This window comes from Mytilus galloprovincialis, chromosome 1 (assembly GCF_965363235.1).
Source record: "Mytilus galloprovincialis chromosome 1, xbMytGall1.hap1.1, whole genome shotgun sequence".
In the NCBI taxonomy this organism is placed as follows: Eukaryota; Metazoa; Mollusca; class Bivalvia; order Mytilida; family Mytilidae; genus Mytilus; species Mytilus galloprovincialis.
This window is the reverse complement of record NC_134838.1, coordinates 55,016,971-55,039,350: the sequence shown is the minus strand read 5'-3', so window position 1 is coordinate 55,039,350 and position 22,380 is coordinate 55,016,971. Positions and strand designations below refer to the sequence as shown.

The 22,380-nt window shown below is 31.0% G+C and overlaps 1 protein-coding gene across 7 annotated transcripts in view; it reads right to left on the bottom strand.

The window, feature by feature from the left end:
- The window catches only part of LOC143079024 (E3 ubiquitin-protein ligase PDZRN3-like), a 135,231-nt gene that overhangs the window by 54,870 nt on the left and 57,981 nt on the right, over positions 1-22,380 (bottom strand). Inside the window, exon 1 of one of the 7 annotated variants that reach the window (XM_076254149.1) lies at positions 18,361-18,484. The exons of 5 other annotated variants lie outside the window; for them this stretch is intronic. In XM_076254149.1, the coding sequence (XP_076110264.1) occupies positions 18,361-18,432 (72 nt within the window). In that variant the 5' untranslated portion in view covers positions 18,433-18,484. Of the gene's footprint in view, positions 1-12,929; positions 14,330-18,360; positions 18,485-22,380 lie in introns of those variants that run through there. One more of the 7 variants, XM_076254169.1, reaches the window with a different exon arrangement.

Sequence of the window (22,380 nt, the reverse complement as noted above, 5' to 3'; positions counted from 1 at the left end):
GCATCATTTTACAACACAATATGATTGGAAAAAGCAAAACAGAAAACTATTTATATCTGATTTATTAGTGTAAATGAGAGTTTTGAAATATTGTCATAAACTTCTAAACAGGTAAAAAATATCTCATTCCTGATTTAAACAGATTTTGATCATACATTTCCGTTAAATTATTAAATATTAGTGCCATTTCCATTCTATTGCTTAAAACTTATTTTAATGGCTTCCAATGTTTGATGAAATTGGGCTGCCAATAGATCTACTTTGAAATCAAATGCAGGTCTTCTACCATTGTTTGTCTGTTTTGAACTGTATCAAGCCCAATAAATGAACCATTGATGAAATGACCAAAAAAACAAATCAAAGAACTCATAACAGGAGTCAACATTTTTGAAGAAGATCAGGTTGATTGTTTTTCTTGGGTTTTTTTGAAAGCCAAATACAAATGTAACCCTATAAAAATACCGATCTTTTTTTTTTGTAAAATTTTAATTGTATGTTGGTTGTATTTTAAGAAATTATGGACAATAAATTTTCTGGACTGTCTCCACAGATGTGAGATTTAATATCGAATATTTTAATTTTGCAGTGCATTCTTTTGTGAGTTTAACATCTGTTTTATTTTTTATGGCTTTAGACTGTGCATCGTGCACAATTTATAACACCTGTGAACAAGCTTATCTAGTAAATCAAGTTATTTTTAATTTTGTTTAAAAAATTTGTATGTGTAGGATTTTCTGACGTGTTTTGCTTTATTGCGACTAATTCTTAATTAAGACTCTTGGACAGAGTGGTACTTGATAATTCCACCTTCTTCAATCTTATGTAAATGTTTATCTTATAAGAACTTGTCTAAAAGCCTTTCCCTGAATCAAATATTGGTAATTTATTATTACACAATTAATAGTCCATTAGTCAATATTGGTTAACTATTATGGCCTAGACAAGTTCCTGTAATAGGAGGTATAACAGACAGGTATTTTGGTGTCAATATAAATGTATGATAGTGGTTATCTGATGGCACAAAACAAGCAGTTGGTAATACTGCAATAAATAGGACCAATAAGTCTTTTACTCTTCCTAAACAAAAACCCCAACTTTTTACTTCATACATTCTTACGTCTCATTTTCACAGAAAATCTTGCATATGAAAAAATGCTGGCAAGTCATGAAGATTGCAGTACAACTATTAGGTCATTTTTCCCCAGTTTGCCATGTTATCAATACATGTACAACAACAAAATACAATTTTATCTTACCTGATGAAAAATATATTTTTTCTGAAAACAATCGGATCAGAAAATCACCTCACAGATATGTGCACATACACTTAAAAAATGTAGGTCTCCTATAAATGAAAAACGTTGACAGGTTTTTAGAAAATATACAGTACAAATGTATATAATACAAGTTATAACTTGTTGTTTGTGCATGCTGTATTTCTTTATACTGTTAAAAACAATTGCAAACAGGGGAGGAAACACAAATCAAAATAATATTGAAGCTGTCCTTTCTCATCAATTAAAATACCAGATCTTCCCACAGTCATCAACAAATATATGTGCATTATACCATAAAAATGATTGTTAAGAGTTTGTAATAACTTATATGACCTATTCACAACCACAGTAAGTTGTCACCTCCCATCGTTTCATATTCTTTTCAATTTTAAACTTCTTGGAGAGATATGAATATCAACCTGCACCTTACGCTTAAATTATCACTCCTTAATAATATATAGCACGAAAATAATCTCTCACATTTCAATTACACCTTTGTATCTTTCAAATATTGACCATTTGGAGTACTGCTTAACTTTAACAATTTCATGCCCCCAACCCTAACAGAGAACACTCTTATTCCTGTTTAAATACCAATAAATAGTTTCTATTCACGAGCTGAATATATTTATATATCATCTGAAGTGATAATTTTTCTTTAAATATTTCAAAATAGAAATAAAAACATTCAGAAATTTATCTCATTTCATTTAGAAAACATTAGTCTTAGAAGTCTTTGTAAGATAGAAAAGATACAATAACGTTTCACATATCCTTCCTTTCCTGAGTTTTGCAAAAGCTTTGTCAATTTGGCAACTGTTTGCTTCAATTGTTACTATTGCAATCCCTACCCTAAAGCCAGCTTCCCTGACAAAAACATGTTTCTGTGTAAGAGATGTTGAAAATACTCTAAAGAAGTATTAACACTCATAAGTTGAAGACATTCATTTCAACTGAAAACGTTATGGCAAAATATGAAAAAGGACAAAATGACAAACAATCATCTACAATACTCCACTAAGTAAATATAGATAGAACAACCACAACCAAATGCTGATGTGATCTAAGGTGCTCCATAAGGGTGAGCAGAGTGCAGATTCTGTTCCACAAGTGACAACACGATCCAGACCAAAAGTTAGAAAAGACAAACAAAAATTGCACACTTTCTTTTTTTATAGCACCACTTAACAATCATGACATAATGGATTCCTTTTAAAAAGGACTGGACAGTATACAGAAATGTTTACACTATAAGAGCAAAACATCCCTGTCTTTACCAATCAATACATGGATAAGAATTGCAGATACCAGCAAAACCTGAAATTCTCTCCTATGTTAAGCACAGGAGTGTAATCAAAGATACCTTCAACTTCTAATATATTATTTATATTTCTGGCATAGTCTTGGAGGATTCAGCAGTAACTCATTTCTATTTCAATCAATATTTTTTATTTGGTATAATTTGATTGTTCCACAAACTTCTTTTTTATTATTTTAATTATTTATTATGAGTTTATTTTTTTATATCCATCAACAAAAACCACTAAAAGTACTAAAATTCTCCTCTGATATTATCAATTCAGTATATTAGAAATTTGTATACTCTGCTCTTGAAAACAATTCTACAAGTACCAACTTTTTTAAAACCATTAGTTTCCAGATGTTAACAATTATAAGTTTCCAGATTATATACATATAACTGTACTTTCTAAGTGTGATATTGAAAGTGTCACTAATGTGTAAATACTGTCAGTTACATAATCCACAGCTTGCCCTGTGATGTCTGGTGACAACTCAAGTGCCAATATCATTATCTCAAGTGTTCTGTAAACAAATCATATTTATTAACAACAGTTATCTCCCTTTACAGTTATGATTAAACACAGCTTAGATTAATTTAACTTTGTGATTATTGTTGGATCCAGGAAATGAGAATTTAGTTACAAGATTATCCTTATTCAGAATTATGATACCAACTATTGAAAGTTTTGGACTTGTAGTATAAAGCCTATAAAGATTCTATACAAACAAACAAAAATCACTTCCATATATTATTGCCCCACAGATATAAGACAGGAACAAGATTTCAATTGATTTCTGATTTCCTTCAATATGAAGCATATAAGGGTATGGATATGTAAACATTTTACAAAACTTTGTAACTGTGATATTGGAAGTTCATGCAAGTGTAAAAAGTGACAGGAACTGAAGAACCCAGAAAAATATAAGTAACAAAATTTTAACAAATTTTCAATGAAATTATTGGTATTTTCTGTTTTCAGAATCCACAAACTCATTACTGCCCTGTTTCTTGAGATATAATTCAAAACCAATGTACAAAATAGGGGATTCTTGCATATATAATACATGTAATCTACACAAACAGACTCCTCAGGTTTCTTTTCAAATTGACTTGAAAGCATTCCCAGCCTTTCTTTAAACATGTTTTCAAATGCGCAATAATGTCTGAAATTATCAGATTATGAATGTTCAACTTATTGATATCAGCCCCCAAAAGAACTGTCTTTACATGTTTACACCAACTCTTAGTGTAAAATGTATGCCTATTCTACAGGTGTTATATTATCAAAAGATGAGTAGTTTATTATTATGGTATGGATCACAATCTCATCATTTTATTTTCTTAGAATATCTTTCTGTTTGTTATAATAACTTGTAAAATACATTTTACATCAAATTTCCATTAATCAAATATTTGATGGTCTGCGATAGCTAGGCCATCTGTTTTGATAAACTAGATGTATATTAAAAATTGTCATTTCTAAAATAGTTTGTATTTACTTTAGCTGATACAATCTGATGTTTCAAGATTTTATTTTCCATTAAAATGGTATGGATGAAAAGACTGGTGATGAGAAAATATCATTCAGACAGCATCCCAACAATGTCATCAAACAGACCTAAACAATGGGCATATAACTTATTGCAAGCTTAAAATCCCTGTATACAAAAGTATGGAGCTGCATTGAGATTGCCAATGACACAACTATACACCAGAGACCATTAAGAACTAGGATGAAAACAACTATGGATCTCTGTACAACCTTCAACAATAAGCATGTATGTCCAATATATAATTGATATCTGCTTAACTTTCAGCAACAAATATGACATACATATTCAGAACAATAATATATGAAATATGAATATAACCAGCTTTATAATGCTCCAACACAAGGGAGATTCATAAAGTGCTAAACTCTGCTTACAAAGTCAGCAAGAATACATATCAAACCACTGTGTCACATGATTCAAACTCTTTAGTCTTCACTCCTTAATGTGAATATTTGGCTGAGAACCAGAAAATATCAAGACTTATAAAGCAAGGAATTAGAGGCTAGTACACGGTCACATGACCACTCAGAGGCAATTTGTTGCCAAATTTTGCCAACACCACCAACTTGCATAGACAAATATATAGTGACAGCAACCAAAATCAACTTCTGCTCTAAGACAGACAATTAAATATATGCTGAGGTTAGTACAAGTGTTGTGAGTTCAATGATTTATAAACATAAACATATGATGAGCTTTGCAGATTAGAAGCGGCCTTAAAGGTTAACTGAATACATCCATAAAAAATTTGGATGTATTTTCATTCATTTTTCCAAAACCTAATTTACTTTTGTTTTTGTTCCTATCTTCCTCTAATAAAAATCTGTTCAAAATCAGCAGGGAAGAAATTCCAGAAGAGATGGGAGATACAAATCTTGACCAATTGAAATACTATTTATCATGAATAGATAACAATTTAATCTTCTCCAGATAAATGTTGGTGTTATGGCTAGCAGTTTATATCCCATTTATAACATGTATGTAAACAATTTTTATTTACAATAATAAGTACCCCTGTCTCCAAACTGAAATGGACACCACATCACAGTACTTTTATGGTGATCCTTACAAACACTTTATTTGAACATGATAATATTTCTAAAACCTTAGCTTTTTTCGATTAGACTTTTTTTACTGTTGCTTACAGGGAGTAAGTAATTAAGTAACTCTAAGGTGGAAACTCAGGTAATTGGACCTTTTGCAGTTGATTTTTTTTTTTTTCTTCTTTCCTAAAAAATTGGATAGCTGAAAATTTAAACTTTAAATAGGTAACTCGTCTGTCTGATAAACCATCTAAACAAATGAAAAAAAGAAATTCCAAATTTCACCTGGAAAAATTTAATGATGAAATTACAATCGTTCAAGAAAATGTATTTTTCCACCCAAATGAATTTGTTTGTTAAATCTGCTGACTTTGCAAAAATTCATTCATCTTTCCACATGTAATACTTGTGCTATGGTAAATTAGGCATGTTTGTATAAATAGTGCCACCCAACAAACATGGTGAGCTAGCAGTACATGGTATTGGGTGTTGAATGCTTGACCCTGCAATCAGGTGGGGTAAACTTTGTACAAACTTGACAAAATTTCAAGGTTAACAAACCAAACTAAAAAAAACTTGTTGAAAAGTCTTCAACTTCTAAAGATTTTAAAACTTCAAAGAAATCCTGATTAAATAAACTTACAAGAGAAATTAAATTTAATTTTGCCTAATTTGAGTACAAAGTTACTCTGTCCATTGTAATAATAATGATGAAGGGATTAGGCTGATGTAAATATTTATATGAGGCTAATCATCCTGGAATGGAAAAGCCTGACTGTTTAAGTAAAGCATAAAACAGGTGTGCTCAAGAGCTCCATTAAATCGCTTAATTATTCACTAATGAAAATATATACAACTATACACACTTTCCTTTGATCTTTTGTTACAAAGCTTACAATTTGCCACTTGAGAAGATTTTTCTTTCAGAGAATACTTTGGTTTGTTTGATCTGAGGTGTTATGAAAGTAGTCGAATGAACTGGACAAATTGAATAAAATGTAAGTTGTATCTTGGTAAAGTGAACATCCAGTAGAAGTGTTTAATCTTTTATTTAGAAAGGGACACATTTAAATGGGCTACATAATGATTAATTTGGAAGTAAAATTCACGACATAACATTACATTAGAACAGAATTGGAGTTTATAATCCATAAAGTGGCAACATTTGCATAAAGTTTGGAAAATATGCTTCCAATTTGTAGAGTTGCCATTCAGTCCAAAAATACTAGTCGTTTCACATATAAAATCACAGGATACATCAGAGAAAAAAGAGATACATATATGTCCTAATATTGTTGTCAACACATGCAAATCTCTTGAAATCTTTGCACAAGAAAATTCAATTAGATCTGAATGTAAGAATATAATACCTGCATCAAATAAAACAGATGTAAACTTTCCCATTACCAAACATGTATACAATTTATCTTTCCCAGCCAACAATGTTAAATATTCAGTCAACAAATGAGTTTTTTAATAAGCAACAATTAATTTTCTTGCACCACTCTTTACCAGACACAACTATTCAATCTTTCTTATGTAAACCTCACCATAAGAAATTCTGCTATAATTTGATATGGTAACAATGTACAAAATTTTTCAATTCGTGACATAATGTACAATATAACTGCTATCTTGTGATTTATTTGAGGGATTAAAATTTAATTCCCAGATTCATTACTTGTACCTGATACTTGCACATGCTTGATAAAAAAAGAACACCCTAATCCAATTGAGTTCAATCAATTTACCAGTGAAGAAAGAAAATACACATACATAGCTGCAAAATCTTAATCAAATCTATGTCTTGAGCTTAACAAAGATGCAGAATATAGAAGCTATAAAGCAAGAGTGAAATTTCTAAGATTATTTTTTTCAAAGATCCTTGTGTTAATATTTTTTTTTAACTTCTACTTCATTTTTGTTAACTATGACAAAAAAGTATGCCAAAATTGCTTTTTTTTTGTCAGGAGAAACTTGTTAAAGCTAAGCTGGCCAGCCCTAAGCCTCTAAACCCCTCTGTTATAACAGGACTTGGACATTTTTCACATGTACATAATAGAGGGGATCCAAACAGAAATAACGTACAGAAATACAATTTAAAGGTAATTACATTTTAATAAACCTGTCAGATATGTCATACATCAAATCAAAACTTGTGATTTCTGATCAACTAGAAAACCATTAACAATACATAAAGGGTAATCCACAAAAACATTATTTTCAATGAATTATATCATTAGATCAATGTACTGGTGATCAGGCAAATGTTTCTTTCACTTCATTACACTAAGTCTGTGATGATTTGACAAATTCTTAAACCAAGAAAATCCTCAAACAACCAGGGGCTATTTATGATCCTCTAATCTGGGATAAATTGAATAAATAAATAAACATACCACAAAAAAGAAACCAAATATTATTTGAATGTCCAATCTGACTCATTTTCTTTTGTCGTCTCAATTAGCGACCACACTCCAGACCAATATTCAGATTTTAAAATCCTTTAAACTTTAGACAGTTAGAGTGTGGTTATGTTCTTATTTGTACATTAATTAATAAAACCAAATATGAATAACAAACAAATTTGTAAATTCCCACAGCCTATCTAATGGATATACTATGGAAACTATGTTAATTGTTCAATAAGTACAGACAATAAAACAAATATCTTTGGGCAAAATAGTGAAAACAACTGAGATGGTCACCCTAGCCGCCTCCTAGCAATTGTTGAATCATTACAACAATCAACCAGTTGTGTGATACACAAATGTATTGATAATTTATCAAACTTTTTGTTTGTTTCCCTCACATCCTGAAAGTATTATTATTTCATGTCCATGCTCCCAGCAAGGATATATATAGTAGAGTTTTATGTAAATACAAATCCTTGCTCCCACTAGCAAGCTGTTACATTACTACAGTTAGTAAGTCCTTAAATGTCCTTCTGTTGTAAAATCCATATAATAATCAAGGGGAGGGAGGCTGTATTATCTTTTAATGATAGAATCTATCAGTCCTGTATTCTCATACAATATGCCTATTATGACTGAAACACTACCTACATGCAATCCTATCTTGTCTCTCTCTGATGGTGACAAATGTCTTATAGCACAAGGATTTCGTTTGTGAAGATTGAGGTTAAGATAAATGTTCTAATAATGACTTTTGAACATTCGTTTTCTTGTCACAGTTCAGGAATATAATTATGTCTGGCAAAAAAGTGCATTTTGGAGCAGATTACATCAAAACAATTGTTTCCTAAACTTAATCAACAAAACAGACAAACAGATAGTTTTGTGTTTTTCTAGTGTTATACAACCATTAACCTAACTTCCTTCCTGGCTAACTATTTCTTGTATAAATATACTGCTTCATACCATTACACAAACCCTATGCCAAAAAACATCACTGCCTTGGGCATTTTCCAAAAAACATAATACATTATCCTTTAAATATTTGCTGATCTTTGGCTATCTGTAATTCATTTTAAGGAATTTGAAAATGTTTTTGTTACTTGACTGTCCATAAACAAATGCTGACATTCAAAGAGTTTAATAAGCCATGCAAGACAGTATGAACATAACTACTGAACTCCAAGGTAAATCCAAAAAAGAGGAACTCCATGAATTATTTTAAACCTTCAAAATCAAATGTTTTTCAATGAGTAAGCCAAAAACTGAAGTGGCTCAATAGAATGAATGCGATACCATATGTTACCTTCATGTTATATGAAATGAAATAATAATTAAAATGTATTCGAAACTTTTAAACAGAATGCAATATTCAGTTTTTATATATCCAGTTAAAAGACATCATCTGATCAAAACTTAATCCTAAAAGTACATCCTTTCTAATTATACATCAACTTAACAGAAAACATTATCTGATGTCAGATTTAATGATCTATGTCCTAACTTCCTCTCCACCTATCTATCTTCCATCATTCCAGGGAAAGTTTGAAACCACAAACTGGTACAAATGGTACAAAACATCCACAAACTACCTCATGTAATCCAAGTTATTGCTTTCAATTACTTTATATCACCTTCCCTAATAATTCATAATTAAATAATTATTAATAAAAATATTCAGACATAAAATTAATTTCTTATCAGCAGGATGGCCTTGCCTTATGTAATATAAATAGAAATAGAATTGCTCGTTAATTACATTAGATCAGCATCACATCAAAACAATATTGAAATGATAGGATTTAGTTTATATTCTTTTAATCAGACATTGATTTGGTAAATTGATAAAAGGAGGAGAGATTCTCAATTAGTCCCAAATGTTTGCCTTCGTTCTGTGTCTATGAAACACACACAAGTACATACCACTTATACAAGTTAATTGGTTGCATGCAGAACCATCTCAGTCATCTGGCTGTGTGTAGTGTAAGATTTGGATGAAACAGACATTCATTCAATGAGAAATTGATGAGAAGAGGAACAGACATCTTCAAATTTTCACTGCTCAGTGAAAATGTGGCAATACTTTAAGACGAAAAAAAAAGGTTAATACTGTAAAACTGTTTACAAAGAGCATTATGATCTTTAAAAACTTGGGTATCTCGGGGTTTTTATGAAGTTTTTAAGAAAGCATGATTTCTGATGAACTTGTGAACCTGAATAAAAAAGGGGTGTATATACACAACCATATAAGTTCATCTGTAACTAATTTTTTATTCAACATTCATGATATGTGTAGCTTTGAATATGGTTCAGACTCAGCAATATAAATAAGAATAAAGGACAAAAACATATCTAAAATATTGTTAACAAAACATAGAATGTTTAGGAAATACAGGTTGACTATATAAAACAATCTTTGCAAAAGTGAGGTCAATATTGGTCAGTTATATATAATTTTGAATAGATATGAAATTATGTTCTTAAAATTGTCTGACTTGTACTACTGTTTCATTATGCTTAATACATAATGATTTCTTTAAGCTTAGAAGGTTATCTTTAAACCTTCAATGTATCTCCCTCATGTATCTCCCTTTCTGGGTGATAGGTTACTGACTAGACAACATCAACTAAATCAAATCCACACTTTTTTAAACTTGTAACTGTTCAACATTTTGAAGATTTTTAAAAACTAGCCGACTTCATTAATGAAGATCTATACTTAAGAGAAGACAGAAAGATATGTATCTACAGAACAGCTGCATTGTACATCAAACCTTTATACCTGAGTAAAATCAACAACTTTTGTGCAACATTTCTACATATCTTTAGAACTCAGGGGCCACATTAGGGGAAAACATTTTAAAAAATAAATATTTCTGACATTATTATTCATTGAAAGCGTAAAAAGACCATAATTTTCCTGTACATATAGTAAGTACCAACATGATGTTACCCCCGCCATTTCTGCATATATGTATGATATTGTATGTGAAATACTGAACAATTTCAAAATCAACCAAATTTAACCATGATTACAAAATTATGTAGACTTTTTAATAACTAAACAAGCAATCAAGTGATTATTGTGTTCAAATGTCACTCTTATTGGCCTAAGTGGGCTTTCAAAATTAATTTTTCATTCAGATAATTTCCTTTTGAAGCAAATGAGGGGTAAAGCAAGTGTATGGCACATTTCAAAACTGCAGCCATGGTAATCTAGAGTCCAAGTATTTTCTAAGTTTGTATGATAATCAACACTTAAAATTCTACTGGTTGGGAAAAAAATTCCAAGGTTATATTTGATATAATGAACAATAAAAAGATCATTGGTTGGAAAATTTCTTTCACCTGGATTAGCAATAACCCTCATTCTTATTTTGTCTCTCTTCATTAGCCAACATCCACTTGTAAACATAAAGAGAGGTCTGATAACTAATGAGTAAATAATTAATAAGTTATTGTTTATGTCAGCATGCCAGCTGAGAGGGAAAAACGGACAGTGCAATGTGTATATTTTTATACTTCTTTACAAAAAGACGAATAAAAGTCTGTAAACTATAAAACATTATCTTGACCAAATATAGGTACATACATTGTACTGTAAAGACTGTATGAAACTTTTTAAAAGTATACTAAGCAATGTCTGCAATTGGTAAATAATATAACTTACATGATCCAGAAGTCACAGGCAAAAAAAAGTTAAGCAAAAATTGTCAGAAGTATCATCTGATGAAGGCAGCTATATGTGCAGCCGTTTGTTAATTTTGACGTTTCTTCAACTGCATTACAAAATTGAATACCTTCACATATCTGAGGTAAAATAAAACCAAATGACCTTCACCTATTTTTATGAGTGTTTCTCCCCCACCCTTAACATGATTAGTATCATTAAATATTTTACTCTAATTCTTTTTTACTTTTTATTTCTTTGACCCCCTACTTTAAATGTAAGATGGATAATATCAAACATAAGACTTGTTGTCCCGCACTATACCTCAAGTCTGACCCATAGACAACAATACACGGTTTATTATGTTCAGTTTATATATTCAAAGATAGTCTCCATACATAAAGATATCATTCTCCAATAGCTAGGTTATCAAAGAAATTTTCTTTTGAAGTTGTAATAATCCTAAAATCAAACCCATTTTTATTTTCTCCTTGACGTCCCCGATTTCATTCATATGACAAAAGTATATCTATGTCCTGATGTTCAACCAAGCAGACTAATAGTTCAAACTAAAAACAACTCGTCTTTCAAACTGCCATGAACTTATTTTAAACTATTTTACTTTTCATAAAATCTTCTTTTTTTCCCTTCAATCTTTATCTGTTATTTTATATCTACAAATTTTCCTACTTTTGTTCGGTGTTTAGTCTGATAAAGATGAATAAACACACCATTAAATGTGGACCAAGAGATATAGAAATAAAAAGAAGTTAGCTTAAATTGAGATAGGAGGAAAAAGTTGCAAGGGAAAGTAATTTCAAGGTGAAAACATGGAAAATTCAACAAGAGAGTAATATTGAATTATTAAAGCAGAGATATCAAGGAATACAAGATGCATTTATAAACTAGAAAGTAATTAATGAGTAGATCTGTATGATTATTATCCATTGATTGTTCAGGTGTTTAACGCCACTTTAAGCACTCTTGGTAATATGTGAGACAACAACTCTTATTGGTGGAGGAAGCAAGAGTACCAAGACAGAATCATAACCAACATGTGACAATCCTAGTCAAAAAAGTTGGCCACTGAGTAAACCAGAAAGAAATAAAGGAGTAAACCAGTAAACTTTTAAAAACTCAGATATGTACTAGTTTACTAAGAAAGCAAAAAAGAGAAAAGTTGTGGTAATAGACCTTGAAACAATAAGTAAGTAAAGCAAGCCAAACAACTAGCAGATGTGAAGTTGCAGCAGCAAGCGATTCATCTGAAAATTAAAAAAAAAAACAGCAAATAAAAAATTAGGGTTTCAAAAAAGTTTTGAGAGTGTTACCAAGAGGACACACAGCAGTATATGGGGGTTGAAAATTCAAGGTGGTAAGATAATAGAAAGCATTTAGGACGAAGGTATGAAAGATGGAAAGAAAAAAGGGAGTTCACAGTGAGAATGAAAGATAAGATGAGGGGAGGGGTGACAGAGCAATAGTAGAAGCAAAGACAGCAATTTGTCTCTAAACAACATTAATATAACTTTAAGTATGTGATACACTTCAAAGATTATCATTTGATTACATTTAAATTACTTTTTAGTGGAAGAATATACATATATAGGTCAAATATCTACATTATATTTCTTTTTTGCTAAAGTCAAATATTTTGAAAGTGACTTACTTTTAAGATAATGAAGTCCATTGTCTGGAAATAAATCCAAAACAATATCTAGATCCTTCTCTGTCAAAGAAATATCTATCTGGATGTCATTTTCGTCTTCCAAAAAGAGTATCATAATCCCATAAACATTAACAACTCTTTCTCAATCTCATGAATGTCAATTTTTACATAACGTTAATCAATTGCAAAATAATTCCTTTATAAATTAATATACACTGAATCAATGAATTTCACCTTTTACTGTACATTCCAAACCAGTAAAATTTCCAAAATATATTTATCCAAAATTCTTAATAGAAATACAAATATCCCAAATTTGTGAAGCAGTTTAATTTCTCATTACTGATCTCTGACTAAGCTACAGTTAGTTACTGTTTCTATAATTTGTATAATGCCAGCCTCCTCTTACAATCTCTCTTATCTCCAAGCCCCAAACTAAACAGATGTTTTCTGACTTAAAAACTATTCAATGTTGCACATCCTTGATGTGATAGTTGCATACCGTCTCTGACTCTTCACGCGATCCTATGGTATGAAAACTTTGGTAATTGACGTACCAGGTATTTGCACACTTCTCCCAACACCTGAGGAATTACTCCAGCTAGCGTAAAATATAAATATATATCTTTCTGATCATTATAAAAAGAGAAAGTACTTTCTCAAGTTTCCATCTGGCAAATAAAATGTGTAAAAAATCAGTAAGGTTTCACTGGTTTTCTCTATGTGTATTTTCTCTCTCAGTCCAATGAACTGCCCATCCAATTAATACCTGTGTTATCTCCCTCTTCTTAATCAAATCCAGGTGTTGTAGTATATAAGAACAGATCAAATTGCTTACAATATTACACTAAGTCAAGTAAACCAAATACTTTTTTGTATAAAAATCCACTAAGCATGATCTATCAGCTTTTTTCTCTCTCTCTCTTGGTCAGGTGACCTGAGCCCTAACTAACACAAAGGTCTCTATTTCACTGATTAACCTGGTAGCTCAATATCATCCACTTGAAGTTTACTTACTTTAGATAAGTATGAAATTATTTGAAGTCCTGCATTTCCTTTTATGAGCCTGTTTAACTTAACTATGAAAAAGATTTAAAATCGGGAGTTGATTTGTCCATACCATTCACCTGTAAGATTTTATTAAAGCGACCAGTAGTATTTCACACACTATGGCAATAATTTATGTAACGATTACTCCTGTATTATACCACAACTTTATCACAGGTAAAAATCTTCTCCACAACAATTATTATATACAACTATTACAATAATATTTTTCCACCGTTTATGACAATTTTCATTCCTGCGGGCTAAAACATGATTTTCTCTTTTAGGAACAAGTTTATCACAATAGCTAAGTTAGACTTTGCTTGATCACAAACACTAGCTGACCACCCTGTCTGTATATCTGGAGGGTGACCCTTGCCTTGTTTTACCTGTACACCCATGTTGATTTAATGTAAATATTACTTATTGATAATCTATTGCCAATACTTCCTAAATATACTTGATCAGTGATCTATACCTAATACATAATATGGCCCCTTATTATCTTTGTAAACAATCAGCTGATAATTAAGTCTTAATTATCAATCCCTGATGACTATCATGGAAAGGTGACAGAAATATCTTTTCAAAGTATTTTTAGTGCCATAATGATTAAACAGACTATTGTTTTCAAAAATATGTCAAGTATTTGAAGAAAAAAATATAGCAGTTCATTGGTGATCAATCTTATCAGGCTAAATAAAGCTATAGAAATTAAAATTCTGAACCAGCTTTCTAATCTGGCAGAGTGAACAGCTAAAAAGACTTGCACTAATAGATATAGAATAATCAAAATTGATCTCATAATCCCTTGAAAATCTGCATGGAATTCAAATACTTTGTGCGATTTAACAAGGAAAGGTACATTTCATTTCTTTTTACCTTACACAATTTATAACATATGATTCCAATCCAACGTCATCTTATTTTTATTCAGATTGGGGAAAATGATCAGCTTTAAGCTGATATAATGCTATTTTTCTGTTTCAAATTTTATTTTTCAGAGATAAAATTCCTTAAATTATGTTTTAGCAATGAGCTTTTCTCAGGTTCTATCTTTGTACTCTGGTTCATAAAAGTGAATGAAACATGGACAACTCCTTAAAAACAAAAGACAAACGAACAAATTGAGAAGGAAGTAATTACATGTTTATATACCATAGACAGAATAACTCTAGGCTAGACAGGCAACTTGTTGCCCCCATTGAAAACATAAAAAAATATTTTCAAATAATATAAAACAAATTTAGGACCATTTAAAACAGTTTTATATGTCATTTATTGACCTCTTTATTATATAAAGTTATTGTTCTGGCTTGACTGGTTTCCAAAATTAAGGTTATGGAATAGAGGTACTTTCCATTGGAAATAAGACGACATGCTTTTGTGGGTTATCCTGAGAGTGCATTTTAGTATTACAATATTTGTTTTATTTCAAATTTTCAATTGGCATGTTTTTAAACTGAAAATTTTGAAGTAATAAATTGTATGGCTAAAACCTGATACAATGGCAAATAATAACAATATTATATTGCAGACAATTAAAACAATTCAATCATACACTACATGAGTATAGTATTTCTGGTGTAATGAAAAACCATGATAATCAAATTGTGTTCTTTTGAAGGTATTTCTGAGATGATGCTATCAATTGTCATTATTGATAATAGAAAAAAATCCTTATTCACTTGGTTAAAGTCAGGGAAAACTTAATTGATTCATTACATTAATTGAAATTAGACTTTAAGCTAGCTTTCAGTTTAGTGTGAGTAATCTTTCATCATCTTTGTCCTTTAGTACTTATACTTAAGTTACTTTTGTACAATACTATTATGGACTTCTTAACAAATTTTAACAGATTTGGGGAAAAAGTTTTGCCCATCCATACTTTTTTATGTGGTTGCCACGAGTCAGAAGTCTGTTATCTAATAGCTTCTCTCTGCCATATATTTTTTTGCAAAATAAGTCTTTGTTTTTCTTTTACTTGTTTCACATTAAAGAGACATTAATTGTTGAAATGCTAATCTGGTGCAATAAAATTGTACTGTTTATGTTATTATTCATATTGGGGCCTCTTAATACTTTATACATTTAATTTCATGTTAGGACATTTACTCCTTGCTATATAATATCATCATGTAAGGGTTTTGCTCATTGTTGAGAGCCAAACATGAAGCTGTTAATATACTTGACCTTTGGTTGTATATGGATAGTTGTCAATTTGGGAATCATTACCACATACATCGCATTTTTATATTATTTATTTAATAGAATGATTCAGTCATTGTCAAGTAAATTTTAAGACCCTTTTGATTCGAGGCTGTATATCCTATGTCCCCTTTTTTTTTTTAAGAAATAACTATGAAAAAACTAAAGTAAATCCAAAAAAGAACAATAGCATTTCATGCAATGTTATAACATGCATTTAAGTCATTTCTTGCTCTCCTGTGGCTTTTGTTCATTACAAATCATTAAAAACTTTGAAAAGTCTTATTAAAACAAAATATTAGACATGAAATTAAATTCAACTACTGAAACTGCCAACATTTAAAGGTATAATGTTCTATGAGTAGACTCAATTTTCTATTTTTCCCCGATGCAACAATTCAAATATCAGCTTACTCATAAATCTCTCACTTTTCATGACTTATTTCTTCCAATAATAAACTGCAAATTACTGGAGATTTCCTGATGGTTTTTCATCCCTACTTATTTCATCTCTAAAGGGTATTAAAACTGTTTCTATAGCAACCTGTCATAATCCATTCTAGTGACAAATACGGAAAAAGATGGAAAGCTCATTAGGTCAGAAGAAATCACTTTCACCTTCAGTTGTAACAGCATCAGTATTTTAGTACATAGCAACAAGTAAACAATATTGATTTTAACAAACCAAATTATTTGTTCTTTTCTCTCAGTTTTTCTTAAAGAAATTTCAACTAAATGAAACTATGAACCTTTTGTGTGATTAAAGGGAAGTAACTCTGATTTACCTACATTATTTAAAGAGGTAGTCATGTTATTATCACAGTACTGAAAATACAGACAATCTAAAATTAAAACAAAAAAATCACAGTCAAATGTTCGTGCATTCAAAAAATATTTCACTAGAATGTACTATCACTCAATAAAATGTTTACACCCGATTAACTAAATATAAAACTCTGGTAGATTTCTTACTGAAATATTTAGTGAAGTCACGTCAACTTTAATACACAGACCTACTGAAATAATTTTTTACTGTTTAGTTCATAACAATGCAAATGTCTTTTGGTACATTGAAGAAATCATTCATTGAAAGAAATAGAAGTTTCCATATATAAGATAAGATAAGTTAAATTCTATTTCCAGGAGAGGATTATAGGCATAGTCAGTACATTGATCTTTTTTTAAATCAATAAATAAATGAATTCAAATGCTTAAAAATAAACAAACTCAAAATTTACTTTTTTTTTCTAACAGCTTATAAAATTCTTACATTTTTTTTTTTTAAACATATGATGCAAGTTCAATAAAAGAATTTTAGTTTTACATTTTACTAAATTGTTTGCTGTAATACTATTATGCTAGGACACACAAGCTTATGGTATTTTTTGGCATCACAGCCACTAAATTAAGTATGTACAATATTTTTCATTTTTCAACCAAGAGTCTATCGCTTTCTGTGTATTAAAACCAGAAGTCTTTTTAATCACAATCATCTGAATCAATTAAAATATAGTGAAGCTGCTCCTTGGCCGCTTGTCACATTTCACCTTTGACTGACAGGAGTGAAATCAAACAAATCCTGTGCAATACCATGCCACAGGCAGTAATGGTTTAAACAGCTGGACATGATCTACTGGTTTTACACTGCCCATCAAACATGCCATTTAATATCAATAATTAAAATTTAAGCATGTGACATGTGTCAAAACAGCAATATAATTTTCTGCTCAATTGACTTTACATGCTGTGACAAAATAAATAAACCATAAAACTTTTCTATAGTTTACACTTCCTCAGAACTAAATATTTAACTAGCTGGAAAACCATAAAGTCTTGTATCTCCTTCTGTCTTAATCTTAAATGTCAAATATAGGAGATATCAGGAAGTTCACAAACAAATGGAAAGAAAATTAACTGAAATTAAATATTTTTTTAAGACAAAAATCTATCATGTTATTAAATATTTTTTGACAGAAGTCTATCACAACTACTCAGTATGATATTATGAGATAAACAATAAATGTACAAAGATTGCACGATTTATTTACTTCCAAGGCGTCAGAATAATTAAAAAGTCTTTACATCAACTAAATTAAATGTAAAGTTAATTAAAACAAATTTACACTATTTACAGATGTTGATAATGAATTTGACAAATTGTTTAATTCAGACTTACATATTTCTGATGTCTACAATTCTGACATTGGCGAGGTGGGTAGTCAATTTTTCTCCAATAAATATTTGACATCTTGCCTTTAATGTTATCCAATACAAATAGTAAATCATTTTTACTTATCTAATAATTATTTATAATCAAAAATACACAAATCTCTTGTAAAAATAAACAAACACCTTACCTGTGTTTTAATTGTAATTTGCCAACCCTTTGATCTTTTACATAACTGAATTAGGCCAATCAAAATAAAAACAGATTTTAGAGTTGTACTTTATAGGTTGTTTTTATAAAGAAAAAAATCCTTCATTGATTATTTAAGAGTAGAAATATCTGACTACTGCAAATATTCAGGGATGACCATACAGGTGGAGGGGAGGGAGAAGATAATGGAAGTGATGAAAAATGACAGGTATTAAAAATGATGGAGGTGTTAACTAGAGGCTCTCAAGAGCCTGTATCGCTCCACCTGACTTTTCTTGGGTTTTTGAAATTATATAAAAAAAGATAAAATATGGCTACAAAGTAACAACACTTTGCCAGCACCTCAAAAGGAAAGGAACAAACATGTTTGGTTTCATTCAATTCTGTGGTTCTCTAAAAGAAGAAATTTGTATGTATTTTCCATAGGGTCGTATGCTAAACTAAGTCCCCCGTTGGCGGCCATCTTGGATGATGGATCGGCTACAAAGTAATAACACTTGGTCAGCACCTTATAAGGAACATTCAGGCTATGTTTGGTTTCATTCAATTCAGTGGTTCTCTAAAAGAAGTCATTTGTATGCATTTCCCATAGGGTCCTATGTTAAACTAAGTCCCCCTCTAACGGCCATCTTGGATGATAGATCGGCTACAAAGTAACAACACTTGTTCAGCACCTCATAAGGAACATTCATGCCATGTTTGGTTTCATTCCATTCAGTGGTTCTCTAGAAGAAGTTCAAAATGTAAAAAGTTAACGACGACGTCGACGGACGACGGACGCCAAGTGATGAGAAAAGCTTACTTGGCTCTTTGGGCCAGGTGAGCTAAAAATGAACAGAAGTGTAATAAAATAATTAGTTTAAAAAAATAACAGAACTGTAATAAATAACTGGTGATTAAACAGTAAAACAGGCGAGATGGGGATAAAGGGGTTAAGGGGTTAAAAGCCTTCTCTATATGAACGTGGAATATGAAAATATTTTTACAAGTATTCATTAAATATGAATTCATAACAAGCGATAAGTAATGTTACTTTGCATTCGATGATGTCTGCTTATTTATAGATTGGTTACCAGTCCAACACTAAAGTTACATAAAAAGATATCAATCTGGCAACAATACATCGGAATTCCCTCATGGTCGGTCATTGCAATGTAAAAATCACAAAATTGATGCGGCAGTAAAACATTTACTGACCAAATGCGAACTGAATGTGTTTTGTACATGCCGAAAGATGAACTGAAGCATGAACCACACGGATGATCTGGGTTAGTTAATGTTTGAATCAAGATCATCTATGTGTTTGCGAGTTATGAACTTAATAAAGAAAGATAATCCAAAAGTATGTTTCTAACTGGTAAGTATAAATAATTGAAATAAAATTTTAGAACTAGGAAGAAAACTTTGTTCCAAGAGAGCAATGAAAAACAAAGTTCAAGGAAAACAAGAGTGCACACGCTTAAATGTCTCGCCTTCTATACTAATCATTGATATTATGTTGATAGTCCTAAGTATAAAGCTAAGCTTTATTACAACTGTCACATAAACTTAACATTAACCAAGATAACTAAACAAAGACCAATGAACCTTGAAAATGAGGTCAAGGTCAGATGAACCATGCCAGGCAGACATGTACAGCTAACAATGCTTCTATACAACATATATAGTTGACCCATTACTTATAGTTTAAGAAAAATAGCCCAAAACACAAAAACTTAACACTGTGCAATGAACCATAAAAATGAGGTCAAGGTCAAATAAAACCTGGGCGACTGACATAAAGATCATAAAATATTTCCATACACCAAATATAGTTGACCTATGGCATATAGCATTGTATAGTATTAGATAAAAAGACCAAAACTCAAAAACTTAACTTTGACCACTGAACCATGAAAATGAGGTCAAGGTCAGATGACACCTGTCAGCTAGATATGTACACCTTACAATCATTCCATACACCAAATATGGTAGACCTATTGCATATAGTATAAGAAAAACAGACCAAAACACAAAAACTTAACTATAACCACTGAACCATGAAAATGAGGTCAAGGTCAGATGACACCTGCCAGTTGGACATGTACACCTTACAGCCCTTCCATACACCGAATATACAAGACCTATTGCTTATAGTATCTGAGATATGGACTTGACCACCAAAACTTAACCTTGTTCACTGATCCATGAAATGAGGTCGAGGTCAAGTGAAAACTGTCTGACGGGCATGAGGACCTTGCAAGGTACGCACATACCAAATATAGTTATCCAACTACTTATAATAAGAGAGAATTTAACATTACAAAAAATCTTAACTTTTTTTTCAAGTAGTCACTGAACCATGAAACTGAGGTCAAGGACATTGGACATGTGACTGACGGAAAGTTCGTAACATGAGGCATCTATATACAAAGTATGAAGCGTCCAGGTCTTCTACCTTCTAAAATATAAAGCTTTTAAGAAGTTAGCTAACGCCACCGCCGTAGCCGCCGCCGCCGCCGTAGCCGCCGCCGGATCACTATCCCTATGTCGAGCTTTCTGCAACAAAAGTTGCAGGCTCGACAAAAACAAATAACACCATGGTCAATAAAAAAAGATGTGAAAAAAAAACCGACAATGCAATAAACGATGCAAAGAATCTACTATGAACACAACCTTAATTCTCCTCCCCAACACTCTGCTTTTCTCAATGCATCTAATAGCTAGTAAAGATTTTGGCAGACCATATTATTATGCTTAATGATTTTGGATAACCAGTATTGGCTGTTCTATAACAAACATATTTTTGAATGAACTACTGTTTTAACATTTGTTTGATATTCGTGTTTTTTTTTGCTATTTGAATACTTATAGATTATTTTATCCATTCAGGAAGGTCAAGCAAAACAGATGATCCAACTTGACCATGTATAAATAAACCACCTGATTTTGTAAGACCAAACAAAAATATTAGTCTAGCCTTATACAGGTGATCCTTTCATCTTTCACCCAGTGGAATCTAAGGTAATTCAATTATCATTAATCATCTTTTAATAATCAATTCTGCTCACAGATCAATTACTTATTTGATTAGGGTGACTCATTATAAATAGATTTTTTTCACCTTTGCCCAGTCAACACCAAAAAAATTCCTGAACATCAACCGGATTATAACAAACAACCAGATTAGTAGAAAAACATAATACTTTTGTTTAGAATTAGTGAAAAACATAATACCTTTGTTTAGAATTAGTGATTTAAGAGAAAATCTGTGCTTTACATCTTCATAATGGTAGAGCAGACAAGCTAATGGTAATGAATGAAAACAAAATTTGTCAATTACCGATTATTTTTTCTCAAAAAACAAATTTTGATACATCATTTTCACTACAAAATGAACTGTCAACAGAAAAAAAATATGATAGAAATGAACCCATGTTAATCAGCTCATAGTTTAAAGAAATTCACTTACTGTAGTTCGAAGAGGTGAACTTAACTCCCATAAGACATTCTATCATTGAGTATTTGCACCTGGAAGTTGTCTTGACATTACAACCTATGCACCGACTGCACACAGATTACAAGTTGAACCCTGCTGAAGTTAATACTGTGTCAATGTTAATATAGACATGGGGGCTTGTGGGAAAACTGGTGCTAAATCAAAACCAGGAAATTTGAAAAATCTGCAATGAATGAACTTAAATCATAAATGGCAATTCAATAGGTATTCCTTATCTGAATGACAATCATTAATTATGAAATCTCTTATCTTTTTGTTGTGAGTGGTATCATACATCACTTTCTTTGTTCTTCTTGGAATTCATTCAAATACAGAGAGAA